Raw genomic sequence first — 21,895 nt, 5'->3', positions numbered from 1 at the left:
TCTTTGATGTCCCTGGGATATATCATTAGATTCCACATTTCCGCACAGTTCAAACAATGAATGTGCTGCAAAACTAAACGTGAAAGAAAATAGAAAACAGCTATTGTCAGCGGTGGCGTCTCACACAGGCTGCAGAGCTACAGCGTGTTGTGTCGTGTCGTGCCTGCCACCCACCTCCTCCTCTCTCTCCCTCTCCCAGCTGCTGCCCACCAACATCTCCAATAGTGTAGCAAATCCTGGATCAACAAAACTCAAACAAAAACAACAGCACATGAGGCCAAAGATTAACCCGCTCTCCAGCAGAGACTCGCCCTCCTTGACAGATCAACACTTACGAACACCTCTGGGACAATAAAAGACAATACTCGGCCCTTAGGTCTCAGTGTGAGGTAGTACAGCGGGGGGATCGGAGAGGCAGGTCAGGAAGTGAAAAGGCAGAACTGGCAACGCAGGGGTCAAAGTCGGTACTAGTGGGGTTTTACTGCGTAGGGATAAGAGGAGAAGGTAGCAATGTTTGGGACAGATGTATAAAGACAAATCAATATACAGGTGATACAATATACAGTTGTAAGATTGTATAAATGTTTGCTCAATAGTACAATGAATTTAGTGTTTATAGTTGGAAGAAACACCAAACCAGTCTAGGGCTCCTCTGATTTAGTTGCAGTTAATCATATAGATGTCCTCAGACGGTTTTATATATAATCTTATGATACTGAGAAGGACTACCGTAGTAACTTGTAGATTATACCCTCCTGGAGAGCATCTTTACAAACATAAAGTACTTAGAGACAATATTATATAGTGGTTATTAGGTAGATATGGGATGATATTGAAATTTGGTGTTATGATTATCACAGCCAAAATAATTGCGATTAACGATTACATCACGATAATTACTAAAGTTGCTGACAGTTTTAACCCACTGATGCGGGAATTATGAAAGCCTTGGTCAAGATTTTTTTTTCTGAAGTATTTTTATTCTTCTCAGGACATGAAACAACATTGTGAACTGCCTGTAAAAATTAATTAACTTGTGTTCTATTGTAAATATACAAACACATGTTTCTTTTTATGCTTTGAAAAACATTTCAACAATTTTTTGGGAAATTTCAACACTGTATATGTGCAATGTTTAGGCCTGAATACGAAAACCAATCAAAGGAAATTTACTTGCAGTTACACCAACTGACCACTGAATTTACCTCAATGGAGTATGGCAGCAGAGAGCACTCTAGAGGCTCCACCATATAAACCAATGCAATTAAAGATACCGTTATGTTTTATTAGCTGTCCACTGTAGTGACCGCTATGCACCAGAGGGTTAAAATGTTCTGGATATGAATAATTATAATTTTAATATTACAAATAGGTTCCATATTTAAACAGCTGTTATAGTGATTTGTCAACTATGATTTAGAGAGCACATTTTGGTGATATAATGGGGATTATCTTTATTGGCGAGTATCACGATTATATAAAATATCTCACAAATGAGTACTTTTACTAAAATCTTAATTATTATTTTCACTTTCATTCAATTTGTGAGTAGCTTGTCCTCCTCATTATACAGCATATTGTCATTCACAGGTAATTAAAAGCTACATTGGCAGACAAGACAGTAAAGTAAAAAAATACACCAGGAAAAAATTCACGTTCTAAACAAAGGCCTGAAATACATGATAAATTGGAGTTGCCTCAAGTTTGTTTTGCTGTGACATGTTAAGCGTGTGCCACCAGTTCAGCCCCTCAATCACACAGAGAGATAAGAAGAGGAAGAGCTCTCTCCGGATCGGGTTTCTGCACCGCTCTGGTCCCTAATCCCGGCTTTGGGAGCGGGATGGGAGACGCACAGGTCAGGGCAAACACCAATGATCACCTCTCCGGTCTGGGATTGGTAAGAGCAAGGGCTGATGGGAAAACTGGAGCGCACAGGTGGGATATAAATACCTGCAGTAGACAGGCCCATGAGATGCTGAGGCTGGATTGACAGAAAGGAGCATCGCAGAGGCCGGTGGTTCTCAAACGGTGGCGCACGGGCTGATGGTGGTACGCAGACTTCTTCTAGTAGAGTTTGTTCTAGTTCAAGGATTAGTATAGTATCTAGAGGGAGTTATAGTAATGCTAGGTTAAGGGTTTAATTAAGAAGTTTTCGCTAGTTTTTAGTGCTCAATGAGTTTGGGTTTTGCCCCAGTTTTAATCTTTATCATTCGGTTCAGATTTGGTCTTGGATTTTGTGTTGTGTTTCTTCTGTCAATCATCAGTTATTGTTTCCATTAGTTTAAATCCTGGTTTAGAACATATTTAGTCCAGATTTAGTCTTGGTTAAGATCTGGTTGGTTTACTTTGGTTTGTTAAGTAAAAAATATCTGTGTACTTTCCCATTTAGACATGTTAGCAAGTCTCATTTTTGTTTACTATTTGTTCGGGTGTTAGTCGGTGTGAAAAGTTTAGGAACCGCAGGCATAGGCATTTAATGAGAGAAGCACAATTCATTGAACCGCAACTTGAGACTTAATACTATTTTCTCCAGGAAGTTTTGGCTGAGTGTAGCAGTGCCTAAAACTGTGAAGAACAGTGGCAGAAGTGCTGACATTCTTCTTATTTCCTTCAACACAAAAAGCCCCAAAAAGGGTAACCTTTCACAATTTTCTACCCGCAAACTCCCCAGGTAGAGCAGCGGTGATGCTTGACTGAGGCAGAGACCCAAAAGATCAAAAAGACAAGAAAAAGGGCAAAGAAGAAAGGGAGAAAGATCACACAAATTATGTCACAGTCTGAGATTAGCTCGAGTCAACAAAAACATAGTAATGAATAAACACAGTTACAGTTGCTGAATTATTGTTAACTATTAGTTGAGATTTAGCTGGAAGAAGCCAGAAAAGTGGGTAAACTATTGTACTTTTCTATCTGCTCATTTCCAGGTAGACAAGAAAAAGGGTAAAGAAGAAAGAGAAAGAAAGATCACGCAAATTATGTCACAATTTGAGATTAGCTTGAGTCTACAAAAACATAGTAATGAATAAACACAGTTACAGTTGTTGAAGCATTGTTAAGCCAAAAAAGTGGGTAAACTAGTTCCCAGGTAGACAAGAAAAAGGGTAAAGAAGGAGCAGAGAAAGAGAGTTGGGACAAATTAAGTCACAATTTGGGATTAGGTTGAATCAACATAACAACATGGAATGAATTAACCCCCTCACAGCTAAAGCATTAAGTATTTGTTCAGATTTAGCTAGAGGAAGACAAAAAAAATGGGAATAGAAGAGCAGTGATGCTGGTCTGAGACAGAGCAAAAAGGGCCAAAGGAGACGAAAAGTTGCAAAGAAGAACCAGAGAAAGATCACTGGGGCAAATTAGGTTACCTCTTGAGTCAACAAAACCACGTAATGGAATAGACATCGATCACAATCGTTAAAGCACTGGTGAGCATTAGTTGTGGTTTCAGCTGGTGGAAGCGTCTGGGGAGTGTGAAAGCTGGCAGCGATGGCATGCCAGGCGTTCAGTGCAGACTCGTTCAGTCCTCTGGCTCCCGAGTTGCCCATTCTGATGCACCACGCGTCCACCACCGACTGCCTGTCCTCTGGCTCTCACGCCCACTCCATGGTCTCTGCAGGTAAACAACAGCCACACTACTGCAAACACAAACATATGATACTTTTATATGCTGCTTTGTGTATTTGTTTAGACAGGCGTTTATTGATGGAAAGTTTGGGGTCTCCTTAACAAAGTACAACAACTCCTCCATTTGTAGTACATTTTGAGGATTAATTTACTCACTTATTGCTAATCAATAAATATGTATATTCACTTATATTCTTCAAAATAATATAATGCACTTTTTCCACCTCAGAAAGAGAGACTGTAGTAGTAAACCTTCAAATCCAAACTTTTATATGTTTGATATATTATAGTTGTTTTGAATGAAATGAAAATTGACAGCTTGTTGTTTTCTTTTTATACTCTGTGTTTTGTGTGTGACCATGAAAAATACAATTTTTGTCTATTCAAGAAAAGGCTTTCCCTTCTGTACTGTGAAGTTACATTTAAGAATAAACACAGTCATAGTAGCAAGAGCAGAATAATGGAAGTAGTAGTAGTAGTAGTAGTAATAGTAGTGGTGGTGGTAGTAGCAGTAGTAGTAGGAGTAGTGGTGGTAGTAGTAATAGCAGTAGTAGTAGTAGTGGTAGTGGTAGTGGTAGTAGTAGTAGTAGTAGTAGTAGTAGTAGTAGTAGTAGTAGTAGTAGTAGTAGTAGTAGTGGTGGTGGTAGTTGTAACAGTAGTAGCAGTAGTAGTAGCAGCAGTAGTGGTAGTAGTAGCAGTAATAGTAGTAACAGTAATAGTAGTAGCATTAATAGTAGTAGTAGTATCAGCAGTAGTAGTAGTAGTCATAGTAGTAGCAGTAGTAGTAGTAGTAGTAGTAGTAGCAGTAGTAGTAGTCGTAGTAGTAGCAGTAGTAGTAGTAGTAGTAGCAGTAGTAGTAGTAGTGGTAGTAGTAGCAGTAGTAGCAGTAATAGTAGTAATAGTAGTAGTAGTAGTAGTAGTAGTAGTAGTAGTAGTAGTAGTAGTAGTAGTAGTAGTAGTGGTCGTAGTAGTTGTAGCAGCAGCAGCAGTAGTAGTAGTCGTAGTAGTAGTAGTAGTAGTAGTAGCCATATTGGTTTTGTTGGATGAGTACTTCCCCTTTGAATACATGTGAGCTGTGAATTCCATTTGCCAGAGTGACTCAGAAATGCATTTATACGGATGCAGACCTTATTATGTAAATGCATGTAATCAGCTGGCCTGGTTCAGCTGTGTTTAAGAAGGGGATAATTAAATTTCCCGAGGCCCTTCTCATCATGGGGCATTGTGGGTAAAACTTCCTGGGCCTGCTCTGTGCTTGTGCTATTGTTACAGTTCAGAATACACTGGGAACCATAAGGAGGCATATGGAGGCTAAGAATAGTTTGAGACCGAATAATATAATAAGCCATTGTGAACGCATTTGATGAATGATGACGACAAGGAAGTGCTCAAAAGTGAACAAATAAATACGAAAAAAAAAAAGATAATCACCTCAATACTAGTGCTAGGGATATTGCTACAGTTACCACTACTACTGCATTTCAGCTATGAGTTTCAGATTGATGGATAATTAGCATCGTTGCCATGGCAATATATAATTCACAACTACTTATTATAGATGTGGAATTAGTTAAAAGTCCTCAAAATGGCATCTATACAAGAGTCTGAAACCAATGTGTAGCATAGTTGTGATGACACCTTGCTTCCACTGCTATAGGCTATAGTAATAGGCTATAGTATTTTTTATTGGCTGAAAGAAGCCTAAAGTCCACCCAAGCCAAAGTAATAGTAGAAGTAGAATTAATAGTACAAGAAATAGTTCTGAAAATACACTTGACATATTTTAAGGTTAATGATTCTCTACTCTCTCTGAAATCCCTGTTTGAATTTAGAACAAAACTGTGACTTCTCCAGATATCCTCCCTTAAATATAATTGGTCCCTTCTTGCAAACCTCCATTTAAAACATAAATACATGAATGAACAATCAAATTAAAAATAGAAATGCAGTGAGGACACGAGCAGGCACTTAGCCCATGTTTTAAGAGGCGAACGCCAAACCAATGTTCTCCAAATGTGTCATCTATCAGTGATAATTGGCCTCCATTATTGTATTCATCTACCATCTGCCATTTCCAGAAGTATGTATAAGAGGAATGTTGTATATGTTATTCACTGTTTCAATAGAATATGAATATCTACTCGGCATTGGACAGTATTCACAACCTAAATGAGCTCCATTTTGATAGTAAATCTTTGCAGTGCCAAGATTAAGAAAAATGAATGTGTCTGAATCAACATTATAATCACATCTCAGTGCGCTGGTCCTATGCTGTCACATTAAGTTGATAAAGGATTCCCATAATAAATGACACATTGCATAACGTTAGCATACGGCATGAGCCACCTCTCCAACATAATCATGGTTTTCTGAGAGGAAAGGAATTTTCTTATCGACACAAGGAATAAAATATACATGGATAAGTACACACAATTTATATGGTAATGCAGATTTAGCTTGTACAGTGCAGCCTGTGGTTTTCCTGTATATTGGCTACAATTCTAAAGTTAATTCTTTTCAATAAAAATGTGGTTAAAAGTAGGAAAGATCAGTTCTTCTATTTGGTGTTGGCTCTGAGTTGGGCCTATATAAATTCTTGTATATATTTTTACTAGTAGTAGCCCCTGAATGTCTCCTAATGTGTGAACTTTGAATGTAGTGCTTAAGGATAATAAACACAGCTGCAGTATCAGTACTGAAACTGAAAAGCACTATTGGTGCATTTGTAGCTAAAAGAAGATGGATGGAGTTAAGGTCGGTCTTTCAGGGGGGCTAAGCTGAATTTGTCTCTGGGGTCCCTGACAGCGGATCCCTCCTGGCTCAGCTATTGGTGGTTCACATTTGACAACATTATGACTAGACTCACCTTGACTAATTGTATTTGAATTTATATGACCAACATCAGACTGAAAACATCCAGAATGTCACAACTACGTAGTCACATGAACAGTATGTGTCAAGAGTTTTAAAATTCTAGACATTTTTTCTTCGTTTCTGGTGGATTTTAATGTGTTCCATTTGGCGACAGTGGGATTATATTTACATCATAAAGGGTCCTTGCACCAGTGTAAATACATAGCTGCCCTCACTTATGCCCGGCTCAAAAACAAATGTAGGCAGCAGTACATAAGTTGCTACTATAGGTATAAATCAAATGGCATTGTTTTAGAGGGATATTTAGGCAGCTGTAAACACATGAACCTTTTTCCAATAAAACTTGATATATTATATTATTTTCAATATAAATGTATGGGCTCTTGGGGGCCCTCTGGTGGCCTCAGGACCCTAAGCAGCTGCTTAGTCTTCTTATAGTCTGGGCCAGCCCTGGAGGACTACTTTTGATTCCTGTATCTGTCAAAGATACTGCATTTTATTATAGAAGCATATATCTTATAGTGTATAGGGTACCATGTAATTTCCTGCACTCAAGACAATCACAATCAGAGGGTCAAACTCTAAAGCTGGTTTGCATTTTAAGTGGGTCATGGTAAACAGACATGGGGAGAAATAGAGTTTGTGAATTTTCCAACTTAAGGGGCAAAAATAACCGAATAATAATTATGTTTTTTTTACAGTTTCTTCTGGACTGTCCCTGGGTCAGTCATCCAAGCGCTCTCACATGCACCTCTCCACTACTCCCCTTGGAAATGCACCCCCCAGCCTGCATTACCCAGTCACCCCCTGTCACTATGGCAACCAGCAGGCCTATGGCATGATGACAGGTGAGGCACGTCTGTATGGGCAAAGACACTATCCTACTTTCTATACCTGCGGATGGTAAAGGTGTGGAAGATAATCTCATGTTATTCACACATCTGTGCAGCTCAGGAGATGCTCTCAGCCAGTATTTCTCAGACTCGGATCCTTCAGACCTGCGCTGTGCCTCACCCAAATATGGTCAGCGCCGCCAACCCACTGCAAGGTAAACCCTCGTACACCACTATATCTGGTAGTTAAATAACAGATTAGATCCCTGCAAATTAATCAAAATAATCTAAACAAATCCTTTTTCGCAGTGTTAGATAAGTGTTACGGTGTTTCTGAATTAGAGTTATCAAGAGCATCTGGCATGGACTTTGAATAGGGGAGGTAATAGTTCATGGGTAAATGCTCCATCCAAAAGCATTCAGTCTAATTATGTTACACAATCCACAAGTTTTTTTCATGCCATATGCATCCTGGGAACCCTAATGATTCACCATCATGACTTTATAAGCACTTTTTACTTTTTATCCTCACAGTAAAGCTAACAAAAGCTAATAAAATGCAGACAGTACATACCTCAAGAGCTGCTTATACAATATGTCCGTACTAGGGCATGATAAATTGTGCTCAAATACATGGCAACACAAGCGGATACAAGGCCTTTGAGCTGTTAACCAGTACTACCAAACATTACAAATATTCTGCCATCACTGCTGTCTTTATTTCAGCCCTGGTTTGATTCAATTAACGTTTGCACCTGTTAAATGAAAAAGTCCTCTGGATAATGGACTCACTGTTGTAAAGCTTTAATAAAACAGTGATGTGTCCAATGCTCTGCTGCTGAAGAGTGTTCTGGGCTAACACCATTTAAAGTTAATATTGTTCAGGCAGAGGTGGAAGAATTACTTGTCATTTGAATGAACTTAATATATTGCAACTTTATAAAGCGCCAAAATTAGGCTATTTCTGGACTATAATGTTGTTTCGTCATCACTAACATACCTGGAGGTGTGTTTTGTTTCATCCACACATGTTTAACACACAAATCCTGCATATTATCTAAAACTAAAAGCCCTCTGTTCCACCTTGTGATGTCATGAAGTGCTCCACTGTTACTCAAACATGTTTGAATGAAACAACACAAACACAACTCTAAGTATGTTTTTGAGGAGGTAACAGCATTATAACGTAACTTTTCTGATGTGCATGGAGATTTTATTACTTTGCCAGAAATGTTCCATAGAGTGACATTAACTTGCAGTTCGTCCCACCAGGCCAACTTACAAATGAGTAATGAATGTGTGTTAGTCTATGTATTTTCAAGCAATGAAAACACCTGTAACTAAATAAATGCGAGATACTGTAGTAGCAATTAAAAAAAAGCAATAACACCTCCATGGAGACAAATTTTCCTAGTGCTCCTAATCAAATAGAAGTAGGTGAGTGTGGTAGAAAGCATGACATAGAAGGAATCAATATGCCCAAATCATTGTGTACATTTAGGCACACAATGCAGCTACATTTGTTTGAATTAAATAAGTAAAACTAAAATATAATGAAAGTAAGTATATGATGTAGGTCAGTGTCTGTGTACACTGGTGTGTGAATGTGTGAATAGGTGAGTGGTTCCTTGATAAAACACTTGGAGTGCCTTGAAGATGGAAAAGCGCTATATAAAAATGTGACCATTTACCATGACCATTTATCATGAATTAAAAGGTATTGACTGACCTACATGCAGACTACTTCTGAGTACAAGAAAAGCTTTAGAAATAATTTACATACAGTGTCTTAACACATACATGCATTTGAATAAAAGTATATTTAGGCTACACAGGACCATCTATAATCCAAGTTAGTAAAAACGGAAAAATCTAGAGGAAAAATTATTTAACAAAAGTTCAATAATGAGGATTTGGTAAATGACTAGAGCGAATGCATGTTTTAATAATACGGGGCTGAGAGTTGCAACAGAACTGTGTAATTACCACAGGCAGACAGGAGCGGGTCAGAGGAGAAATTACCTCTTTCATTTTTAAAGACGCTCTCAAAGTTTTTAATGGCTCAGGTCTCACTGTGTCAACTGAACGACAATGAACAATCCTGCAGTTCACCACCTGTTCAAGTGGGGCCTGTGTCGTCATGGTTTCCGAGAGGATTTATGTCTAAACACAGAATAAATGGAACAAATAATGAGGCAATATAATATTATTAACTTCATGTGTAGCTGTTGGAGTAGCAGTAATAAAACAGTGTCAGTGGAAGAATTTAAACCCAAGGTCCTTTGTTGTAAAAGTATTCACATTACAAAACGGTAAAAAGGCTGTAAATAAAGTGTGAATGAAAAGGAATATATTGAAAAAAAAACACTGTAAATAACATATTCTCAGTCTATTTCCAAAAAAACCCAAAAACTTAGAGGTTTACTATCTGTTTGTCTCCATGAAAGCAATAACATCTCCATGGAGACCAACAAGTGGCAGAACTTCCATCAGAAAAGTGACATAGTGCAGCAGTTCTTACTTCTTTTCTTAAGGAATGTGTCAGTTCAGACAAATTAAGATGTTGTAGTTAGTCAAATAAACCATAGAAATAATAGCAATCACAAGTTTATTATAATCTCATATATCGCATCAATTATTTTAAGATGCCTTTATGTGTGTCCATATGTATAATGTATAATAAAATACATTGTTCAGACTATTTAGCCTATACCCACACATACACGCTAAATGGTCCCTGCTCCTCTCCTCTAAGCTCCAAGTTGTGTTCACAAATCTAGACTTGCCCACGTTTGTTTGGAAAGAGGCTGTGCATATCTGGCCCCTCTATAAATAAACAGACAAACAAAGGCTGTGTGCATGCTGTATCCCACATGTACAGTCTATAGGGAGAGGCTGTAGCAGGCTTCATTTTCTTCACCGTGGGATGGGCAAATTACTAGTATAAATAGACATCAAATTAAATGTATTTAAATAAGTAAAGCTATTGAACTTGACAGCACAACTAGAATTTGTGTTTTTTTCATGCTCCAGCTTTTGTTTTGACTTGTTTTCTATGAATTTAAATAATGACAGCTTTATGGTGATAATTATCAAACACCATGGGTAAGGCCTGGAAACATTTGCATGGGCTATTGCACAGAAAAGAACATGAAGGGTGAGTGCATCACTGGGTCAGATAAAACGTACCACAGGTGCTCATTTAGGATCCAGGGGGCGAGTAATGGTAGAAAAATATAGAGGGAGATCTGAGGCACTCTGACTTACAATAAAAGTCCTTCATTTGGGTAAAGTGGATGTGTTGACGTGTTTTGACCGTGTTTTGACCATGTTTTGACCGTGCAAATAGTCTTCTTTGCCACTGCCATTGCCACTGTAGAAAATTATTAAAAATCTGTGCTAGTTTAGAGTAAATGAAATGCATTTGTTGATCACAGATGTTTCAATACAAATCCATCCCATGATTGTAGCCTGGTATGTGCAGCCCTAATAAGCAAATGGGAGGAAAGTACAAGCCCTGGTTTTACAGAGCATGTGTTACACGGGGGCAGACACAAGGGGGAGATGTTGCATTTACAAAATTGTATTAGACTTCTATTTGCATTGGATGGGTAGAACAGCAAGTTTACATAGAATTGAAAATCATTTTCTGTTTCTTTTGTTCTATCCCTTTTCCTTTTCTTATATCTAGGACTGAATCATAACATTACTTCCAGCTTTTTTAAAGGCATTACATTTGTTAAATTGTTTTGAAAATCAGTTTTTGTAGACTGTTTGAGATTGAGGGAGTGAATGATTTAGATAAATGACATACTGTGGAACATTCTAGACAAAGCAATAACATCTCCCTTTAAATTCTGTTATAAAGAAACATATTTAGTTTAGTTTAGTTTGTTTGGGTTTTTATTATTATTATTATTATTATTATTATTATTATTATTATTATTATTATTATTATTATATTTTATTATTATTATTTAATTTTTAATTTTTTTTGTAGTTCCATGCACCAGTTGACATACAAAGACATATAAAGCTTGGTCATGTTTATAGCATTAAATAGAGCTATCAATGCTAAAGCTACGTCTGTGTTTGGCTTGTTTTATGGGCTGTGGTCTGCTGACTGATCCAATATAATGAATATAAATCTGATTACATTGTAAAGACAAATCAATTATGTGCGGGGCATTATCTTTTGCTGCAGCTGTGTTGAGCTGAGATGCTACATTAAGTATCAAATGCCAAAATACAATTAGATAAAGCCATATGCCATTGTGGGACTAATCTGATTATTAAGTGATGTATGTGAATAAAGTAGAGCAATTAACCCACAAAAACTATGTGGAATATAAGACTCTATATAGGATGTAGAAGTTGGACAACTCAAACGCAGATGTAGTGACCACACAATGAGGAGAGGTCAGTTGAGGAGTGTAAAGTGTAGAAATATTGAAACGGTTATACAAGGAGACGTCTAAATGAGTATTTATTCAGAGTAAAGAGTTTGTACAGTGATGAATGTAGACTATGAAAACTTTGCGTTTGTTTTGTAAGCATGTCCTTGGATTGTGAGTTTCTGTCCCACCCTTTCAAATGTAAAATACTTCAGCCACAACAGGTGCCTGCAATAATAAGATTGTATTATATCAGTGTCAAGAATGTATTTTGTATTATTATTATTATTATTATTATTATTATTATTATTATTATTATTATTATTATTATTATTATTATTATTATTATTATTATTATTATTATTATTATTATTATTATTATTTGTATGTATTTATTTATTTTTATTTATTTATTTATTTTTATAGTGGCTATTGTGAAAGACCAAATTACAAGAAGGATATTTTTTTATCATTTATCATTATCATTTATTGGGGAGGGTTATGTCACAGAATGGCAACCATATTTCTGTCTGCCCCGGGCATGTGAGGCGTCAATGGTGTCAGTGAGTGAACAAATGCTGTACCAAATGATTTAGACTATCTAGAAAAGTTTTTTGTAAGAGTTGTACAGTTATAAGACAGTTTTATGTCAGTTGCCCTTCCAGTCACAACCATTGGAGTTGTAACTGTACTGTCGTCCCAAGGGATTCAACCATCATTATAGACCCAGAATGAACTAACACCAGTAGACTCTCTTAACTCCCTCTGACAGTGTGTTGTCCCCTTCACTATCTCTTCTAATTTTTCCTCTCTCCCTCTCTCTCCCCAGGTTCACTCACTTCCTGCCTCTACAAGTTTCCAGACCACGGCCTAAGCAGTGGCTCGTGCGCCCTGAGCCATGGATTCTCCACTCTACCGCAGGCGCTGCTCTCCTCTGATGACACTCCCGGGGGTCTCTCTGCCATGGGGGGAGCGGAGGGGCTGAAGGTGGATGTCCCCAGAAAGAGTATCCGTGAGCAGGACGAAGCTCCCCCTATGGACTCCCCGCAGATCCGCGAGTTGGAGATGTTTGCCAACGACTTTAAGATCAGGAGGATCAAGCTGGGTTAGTGCTTCCACCAAGGGGATAGTTTTATTCCAGAGTCGTATCATTAATTCCTATTCCTAGCATGTCATGGTCAGTTATGTTATGTTTTTGTTTTTGGTGATAGGAAAAGTTATGAATAGGTAAAAGTACAAATAAAGGTGTAATAATAATGGTATACTTTTTCTAATGTGGTCTTATCTATCTCTATGGCAACAAGCAGGTGATATGAATGAACTATATACATATTTATCTACTATTAAATTGGCAAAGCTTACAACTGGCAGCTTGAAGAGGAACTTGTACCATATAATTTTGTAAAAGTTTTTATTTCAATTGATATACCAACTAAAATAGCTAATATTCTCTGTATGAATTGCAAGTTACATGAACGTGTCTTGTTTTGCTGCCGATATCCTTTCATTTCCATGCTTTGTGTAGTTTCTGATTACTATATTTATGAGAGGTCTGGTGCTTTTACATTAGAATAGGGCATTACAAGGCCACGCACCTTTGCCATGTATAGTATCCCTTATAAACTGAAATCTCTTACTTTCAGGCTACACTCAGACCAATGTGGGAGAGGCTCTGGCGGCTGTGCACGGCTCTGAGTTCAGTCAAACCACAATCTGCCGCTTTGAAAACCTCCAACTGAGTTTCAAAAATGCCTGCAAACTCAAGAGCATCCTGGAGAAGTGGCTGGATGAGGCAGAGCTAGCTGGTGGTGAGATAAAAACATACTCACGAACATGTAATCTCACTTTAGAAGGCATTTTACACATAATCCCTGCTCAGATTAGGCATTGTTTTGGCTACAGATGCTTTGTGCTGTATAGATATGTATGTATTAATTAGATTCATTCTATTATACTCAATGGTTGTAAAAGTTTTTAATCACATTGCCACTCATTTCCGTGAGTTCCTCAATCAAACATTTCCAGACTGTTGGATTGGAAGGAATGGACCAACTCTGGGGCCACCATGTTCATAGATATCACACCTCTGGATTTCTATGGGGCTATGTTAAAGATATCATGAATCAAACAAAGATACGGGATGTGACTGAACTAAAGCAAAAGATAACAGATGTGATTTCAACCCTTGATGAGGCTATGCTACAGTGAACATGGCAAGAAATTGAGTACTGTCTTGATGCTTTACATAAAATACTCGACTTATAGGACTTGTACAATACACCTTGCACTTTAGGTTATGTGCAATACACTTTGCACTTTAGAACTTGTGCAATACACCTAGCACTTTAGAACTCGTGCAATACACTTAGCACTTTAGAACTCGTGCAATACACTTAGCACTTTACAACTTGTGCAATACACTTAGCACTTTTGTCATGATGTCAGTTTCCCTGTCCTCCCGTGCTCTCTCCCCCTCCCCTACCTGTGTGTCTGGAGCTGGGTGGAGTGCCTGACTCCTCCCGTGCACACCTGGGGTGCATCAGCCTAATCACCACCACCTGCTGCTGAGTACAAGAAGGCTTGGCAGTCTACACTCGGTGCCAGACCGTCCGCGTGTAAAACGTGAATGTTTCTTGCTAAGCTTTGTTATATGGTACTTTCCGGCAAATGCTCATTTGGATTTATGCACCCTCCAGATTCCTGCCTCTACTCGCCCAGCTCCTGCCGCCACGTTCCAGTCCCGGTATCGCTTCCAGCTCGTCTTGTCTCCTGCTCGTCTCGTCTCCTGCTCGTCTCGTCTCCTGCTCGTCTCATCTCCTGCTCGTCTCGTCTCCTGTCCGGTCCTGGTCTCTGGTTTGTCACCCGCTCCCCGCTCTGGTCTTCGTCTGATCCGCCTGCCCTGGTACCGCACCTGCTTCTATCCCCGTCCTGGTCCTGTCCTGCCCGCCTCTACCTGCACCGCACCCGCCTGACCCGTCTCCCGCTCCCCGGTTCCTGTACCTGCTCTTGTGACCTGTATAAAGACTGCATTTTCACCGCTGTAAATAAACACTGTTAAAACTGCTCTGGTCTGCATCCTTTGGTCCTATCCGCACCGTTACGACAGAACGGTCTGGCCACTATGGACCAAGCAGGCTCAGATCCGGACCAGATGCGCCGCCTCACGCACTCTCACCCCGAGGCGGTGCTGGGTCAGCACGAACAATCCATTCGAACTCTATTGGAGCTAAATCAGACATTGTCCCAGCAGGTGGCACAGCTTAACCACCAGGTGGCCGCGCTCCTCGTCACCCCGCCTGCTGCAGCTGGAGCGCCACCATGCCTCCCGGAGCCGAGAGGCACGGATCCGGAGCCGTATGCTGGACAACCTCACCTCTGTCGCGGATTCCTGTTCCAGTGCGAGTTCATGTTCCAGCAATGCCCTTCTCGTTTCAGCTCGGGGGCCACCAAGATCCGATATATATGTGGATTACTCCGGGGCAGAGCTCTCCAGTGGGCAGAGGCGCGCCTAATGAAGACGTCTGTGGATAGCCTGGATTTTAATGAATTTGTGTCCACGTTTAAGCTGGTGTTTGACCACCCGCACTACCAGGACAATGCTGCCTCCCGGTTATTGACTCTCAGCCAGGGCTCCAGGACGGTAGCGGATTATTCCATTGAATTCTGGACACATGCGGCGGAGCTGGACTGGACGGACAGCGCGCTGCGGGCTGTGTTTGTGCGGGGCCTGAACGAGACTTTGAAAGATGAATTGGTTTCCCGGGACGAACCCCCCGACCTGCGGACCCTCATCTCCCTCACTCACCGTATAGACAACCGCCTACGGGCTCGTCGCCGAGAGAGACGCCGGTCACCGGTCCCGCCGGAGCCACGCGCTGCCCCGCCCCCGCCGGATGAGCCCATGCAACTCGACAGGACCCTTGTGTCGACCGAGGAGCGTCAACGGAGGCGTCGTCTGGCCGGGGCTTGCCTCTACTGCGGTGAGCGCGGACATTATGTGGTCACTTGCCCAGTTCGGCCAAAAGGGGGGGCCCACCAGTAGCACTGGGAGTACTGGTGGGCGAGCAACACATCCTGGACTCTTCTAATAGACTGCGGCTCAGCGCCACCCTGTGCGTTCGCACAGAGACCTTATGCGTTTCCGCCCTTATCGACTCCGGGGCTGAGAGGGACTTTATTGATGCCCAAGTCGCGGAGCAGCTCGGGGTCTACCTGGAGCCCCTCGAACGCCCCTTAAATGCCCAGGGGCTCAATGGACGTTTTCTGGGGCACATCACTCACATCACAGAACCTGTCACCGTGATTCTGTCCGGCAACCACCAAGAGAACCGTCAGTTTCATGTCCTGTCCTCCTCCGCTTCTCCTCTGGTCCTTGGTTACCCCTGGCTACGCGCCCACAACCCTGTTTTCGATTGGGCCAGGGGCGGAGTTTCGGGCTGGAGTCCCGATTGCCACGCCAAGTGCCTTCGGTCCGCCCTCCCTCCGGCCGGGAGGTCCGTTCCTGTCGCTGATCCGTCCCCAGACACCCCCAATCTGTCCTCGGTGCCTGCTGAATATCACGACCTGGGGGAGGTTTTTAGCAAGAGCAAGGCCCTCTCTTTACCGCCCCACCGTCCATATGACTGCGCCATTGACCTCCTGCCGGGTGCCCCACTACCATCTAGCAGGCTATATAACCTGTCTAAACCTGAACGCGAGTCAATGGAGGACTATATCCGTGGGTCCCTGGCTGCCGGAATCATCCGCCCGTCCACTTCACCCGTGGGAGCGGGGTTCTTCTTTGTGGCTAAGAAGGACAAATCCCTGCGGCCTTGCATTGATTACCGGGGTCTGAACAATATAACCGTAAAGAATAAATACCCGCTTCCCTTACTGGACTCGGCATTTACGCCCCTCCACGGTGCGACCATCTTCTCAAAGTTGGATTTGCGGAATGCGTACCACCTGGTGCGCATCAGGGAGGGAGACGAATGGAAGACGGCCTTCAAGACACCCCTGGGACATTTCGAATACTTGGTTATGCCCTTCGGTCTCACCAACGCCCCTGCCGTATTCCAAGCCCTCATCAACGATGTGCTCCGTGATTTCCTTAACCGATTCGTCTTTGTTTACTTGGATGACATCTTGATTTTCTCGCGGTCCCCCCAGGAGCATCATCAGCACGTTCGCCAGGTTCTCCAGCGCCTCCTCGAGAATAAACTGTTCGTGAAAGCTGAGAAATGCGAGTTTCACGCAGAGGAGGTCAGCTTTTTGGGCTTCATTGTGGGGCGGGGCCAAGTAAGAGCTGACCCTGAAAAGATCCAGGCTGTCACTGAGTGGCCCGTTCCTACCAGCCGGAGACAGCTCCAGAGATTTATCGGCTTTGCCAATTTTTATAGACGTTTCATCCGGGATTTTAGTAGGGTTATCTCGCCCTTAACTAAACTCACCTCTCCTGCTTTGCCGTTTGCCTGGTCTCCTGAGGCGCAGACAGCCTTCGAGAAGCTTAAGAGACTATTTACCTCCGCTCCCATCCTGCACCAGCCCGACCCTTCACGGCAATTCATCGTGGAGGTCGACGCCTCCGACTCGGGAGTGGGGGCCGTGCTTTCGCAGAGGTTCGACCCCCACAACCGCCTCTGCCCCTGCGCCTTCTTTTCCCGGCGATTGTCCTCGGCCGAGGTCAATTATGATGTAGGGGATCGGGAGCTCCTTGCCGTAAAGCTGGCCTTGGAGGAGTGGCGCCACTGGCTCGAAGGGGCGGAGCAACCATTCATCGTCTGGACCGACCATAAAAACTTGGAGTACATCCAGTCCGCCAGGCGCCTCAATCCCCGTCAAGCTCGTTGGTCCCTCTTCTTCAGCCGCTTCAACTTTCTCCTCACCTACCGCCCCGGATCTCGGAACGTCAAACCAGATGCCCTCTCCCGCCAGTTCGCCCTGGAGGATAGCCCGGTCACCGCAGAAACAATTATCCCCTCCTCGTGTGTGGTGGCCGCGGTCCATTGGGATATCGAGGACACCGTCCGAGAGGCCCAGACCAACGACCCCGACCCAGGTAACGGCCCTCCAGATAAACTGTTTGTTCCCGATTCTGTCCGGTCTCAGGTGCTCCAGTGGGTCCATGCCTCCCGTTTCGCCTGCCATCCTGGTGCCGGTCGCTCTCTCTCCCTCCTCAGGAGACGCTTCTGGTGGCCCACGATGGACACAGACACCCGGGCTTATGTCGCCGCCTGCCAGGTATGTGCTCGGGCCAAGGCCTCCCACTCACCCCCTTCTGGTCTCTTGCATCCTCTCCCAGTTCCTCGTCGCCCTTGGTCCCACATCGCCTTGGACTTCGTGACGGGCCTTCCCCCTTCCCAGGGGAACACGGTGGTTCTCACCATTGTGGACCGCTTCTCCAAGGCCGCCCATTTCGTTGCCCTGCCTAAGCTCCCCACAGCCAAAGAAACTGCCGACCAGCTGACCAGTCATGTCTTCCGACTCCACGGCATCCCGGTGGACATCGTGTCCGACAGAGGGACCCAATTCACCTCTCAGGTATGGCGGTCTTTCTGCGACAGTTTGGGGGCCACGGTTAGCCTCACGTCCGGGTTCCATCCACAATCTAATGGGCAGACGGAGCGGGCCAACCAAGACCTGGAGTCGGCCCTACGGTGCACAGCCTCCGCCAACCCCGCGACCTGGAGTACTCACCTACCCTGGATAGAGTACGCTCACAACTCCCTCGTGAGTTCCGCCACTGGTATGTCCCCCTTCGAGGCATCGCTGGGATATCAACCCCCTCTCTTTCCCACGGAGGAGAGGGACCTCGCCGTCCCGTCTGTTCAGCGCCATCTCCAGCGCTGTCGCCGGATCTGGAAGAAGGCCAGGGCGGCCCTTCTTCGGGCTGGAGCGCGCACTAAGGCGACGGCCGATCGCCACCGTGTCCCGGCGCCCGTATACCAACCTGGCCAGATGGTTTGGCTCTCCGCCAAGACGGTCCCGCTGAAGACGGACTCCCGTAAGCTGTCCCCCCGATTCCTGGGACCGTTTAAGATCATGAGGATCATAAATCCATCGGCGGTGCGCCTCCAGTTACCCCCGTCTCTCCGGATTCATCCGACCTTTCACGTCTCCCAGGTTAAACCAGTCCGGACCAGCGACCTGTGCCCTCCGGCCGATCCCCCACCGCCCGCCCGAGTCATTGACGGCCACCCGGCGTTCACCGTCCGCCGCCTGATTGACGTTCGTCGCCGTGGTAGGGGCCTCCAGTACCTCGTCGATTGGGAGGGTTACGGTCCGGAGGAGCGATCCTGGGTGCCCAGGGCACGCATTCTGGACCCCGACATGGTGAGAGACTTCCACCGCGCTCATCCTGACAAGCCTGGGGGTCCACCAGGAGGTGGACCTTAGGGGGGGGGTACTGTCATGATGTCAGTTTCCCTGTCCTCCCGTGCTCTCTCCCCCTCCCCTACCTGTGTGTCTGGAGCTGGGTGGAGTGCCTGACTCCTCCCGTGCACACCTGGGGTGCATCAGCCTAATCACCACCACCTGCTGCTGAGTACAAGAAGGCTTGGCAGTCTACACTCGGTGCCAGACCGTCCGCGTGTAAAACGTGAATGTTTCTTGCTAAGCTTTGTTATATGGTACTTTCCGGCAAATGCTCATTTGGATTTATGCACCCTCCAGATTCCTGCCTCTACTCGCCCAGCTCCTGCCGCCACGTTCCAGTCCCGGTATCGCTTCCAGCTCGTCTTGTCTCCTGCTCGTCTCGTCTCCTGCTCGTCTCGTCTCCTGCTCGTCTCATCTCCTGCTCGTCTCGTCTCCTGTCCGGTCCTGGTCTCTGGTTTGTCACCCGCTCCCCGCTCTGGTCTTCGTCTGATCCGCCTGCCCTGGTACCGCACCTGCTTCTATCCCCGTCCTGGTCCTGTCCTGCCCGCCTCTACCTGCACCGCACCCGCCTGACCCGTCTCCCGCTCCCCGGTTCCTGTACCTGCTCTTGTGACCTGTATAAAGACTGCATTTTCACCGCTGTAAATAAACACTGTTAAAACTGCTCTGGTCTGCATCCTTTGGTCCTATCCGCACCGTTACGACAACTTTACAACTTGTGCAATACACTTAGCACTTTAGAACTCGTGCAATACACTTAGCACTTTAGAACTCGTGCAATACACTTAGCACTTTACAACTTGTGCAATACACTTAGCACTTTAGAACTCGTGCAATACACTTAGCACTTTAGAACTCGTGCAATAAACACAGCACTTTAGGACTTGTGCAATACACACAGCACTTTAAAAGTTGTAGTAACCCTCCTGAGTTTATGTTTTTGACTTGGCTTCTGTCCTTTTTCTGTATTTGACTGTATTTTGTGTATGTGGTATTTTATGTTAAATGTGACCATCAACCTGTCCAGGGACAACAGATGGAAACTAGCCTGTGGCTAAAATCTGGCATATTTACATATGTATCTTATGTTCATTAATATGCACTGTCCCTTTTCTAAATAAATAAATAAAAAATAAATAAATGTGCTTTGTGCGATGGTGCCTATATAGAGGTGGATTAAATGAGGTAAAATTTAAAAAAAAAAACTTCGGAAACCACTGAGTATAATAGAACAAGCCTGATTAAGATATCTTTGTAATACTTTTTTTTAAATTATTATTCTTCTTATTATTATTATAAAGAGACTTTATGGACACCATGCTTATCCTTTTACAGCTTTGTACAGTGACAAAGTGGGAATGAATGAAAGGAAGAGGAAGCGAAGAACAACTATCAGGTAATTATGTACTACTACTTTCTGCTACTACAACAACACTAACACTGAGGAGTACTACTGTGACTTCTACTACCAAATCTACTATGTATATAATAAAAAATACAAAAAAAAATGTTCTGCTGCTATAGGCCACTTACCATTACAACAATTACTAGTCTAATTTTTGTCACTATGGCAAACATTCTGCCTTTTACTGTTAAGTGGAGTATGTATATCAGTGTTTGCTTGATAACATGTTTTGTCTCACATCTGCAGCCTGGGAGCTAAGGAGGCTTTGGAGCGCAGTTTTGTGGAAAAGACCAAACCTTCATCTCAGGAAATCACTCGGATCGCAAAAGGACTGCACCTCGAAAAGGAGGTTGTCCGGGTCTGGTTCTGTAACAGGCGGCAGAGGGAGAAACGAGTCAAAACCAGTTTAAACCTGAGTCTGAAGATCAGCCCCAACTGTATCACTCAGATGAGCAAGCGGTCAATCACATAGAGACAAACAAAGATTACCGTCAATGGCAACACAACTTTATAAGATTATTAAATACTACTAATATAATATTAATTTTATACTGCACTATGTAACTTTTTTTAGTCCATTAGATCACAAACTCGCAGTAATGTGAATTTTGAGCGTACACATGCTTTATAAACATGACCCCTGACCTGTAACTTGGACTGGTGATGTCTCTCCATGAAGGTAGATAAGTTTAATGCCACACTGTTGAACATTCCAAGTAAAGCAGTAACACCTCCAGACAAGTATGTGGCTAAACAGAAAAGTTTGAAAAAAGTTGCACTACCTTTTTTCAAAAATGAGAAAATGCAAGTTACTGTTCATCATTGTCTTTAAATTGTCTTATTGATTTTTGTTGTTTTTTATTTTGAATTAAGTTAATGATGGATCCATTATTGTATTATATATCCTTATATTACATTAACATTCTGTGCCAATCTGTTTATTTACTATGTCAGTGATGATCTAGTTTTTACTGCCTAGCCTGATTGATGGCACAGGGAGGTGTGCAGGCTGCTTGTTGTGAATTTGTCATTTTTCTAGATGCTAATGTAGCTCGTGTCTTAAGTGTCAGAAACCAAAGATTGATATGACATGTTTCAGTGAAGATGCATGTATTTTTATTTATTTTCCTAGTTTTATTTTTGCACCAGACGTCACAAACCAATGCACAGTCCAGTATAGATTAGCATGTCATAAATAACATTATACAGGAGACAGAGTAATAGCTGGAGATTATCCAAAGAAGACAGTGCAACTTTCTATTTTCCATTAACTAATAAAAACGTATGTATTTCATTAAAAAAAATGTTTCTTTGTACCTTGTATCTTAACCAACGTGATTTAGAAAAGGTTGTAAGTATCCACTAGTACTATGTGTACCTCTGATAGTGTTTAAAATGAATAGTGGTGAAAAAAG

The 21,895-nt window shown here is 42.9% G+C and overlaps 1 protein-coding gene across 1 annotated transcript; it reads left to right on the top strand.

Moving 5' to 3' along the window:
• Positions 1–1,751: 1,751 nt before the first annotated feature.
• pou1f1 (POU class 1 homeobox 1) lies at positions 1,752–21,777 on the top strand. The gene is made up of 8 exons (XM_033987286.2): positions 1,752–2,049; positions 3,446–3,613; positions 7,197–7,343; positions 7,445–7,543; positions 12,552–12,827; positions 13,366–13,530; positions 20,411–20,471; positions 20,727–21,777. Exons 2-8 carry the CDS (start codon positions 3,484–3,486, stop codon positions 20,950–20,952), a joined length of 1,104 nt encoding a protein of 367 aa, XP_033843177.1. The 5' UTR covers positions 1,752–2,049; positions 3,446–3,483; the 3' UTR covers positions 20,953–21,777.
• The last annotated feature ends 118 nt before the right edge of the window (positions 21,778–21,895 follow it).

This window comes from Periophthalmus magnuspinnatus, chromosome 21 (genome assembly GCF_009829125.3).
Source record: "Periophthalmus magnuspinnatus isolate fPerMag1 chromosome 21, fPerMag1.2.pri, whole genome shotgun sequence".
Classification (NCBI taxonomy): domain Eukaryota; kingdom Metazoa; phylum Chordata; class Actinopteri; order Gobiiformes; family Gobiidae; genus Periophthalmus; species Periophthalmus magnuspinnatus.
This window is presented reverse-complemented; position numbering and strand designations above follow the sequence as displayed.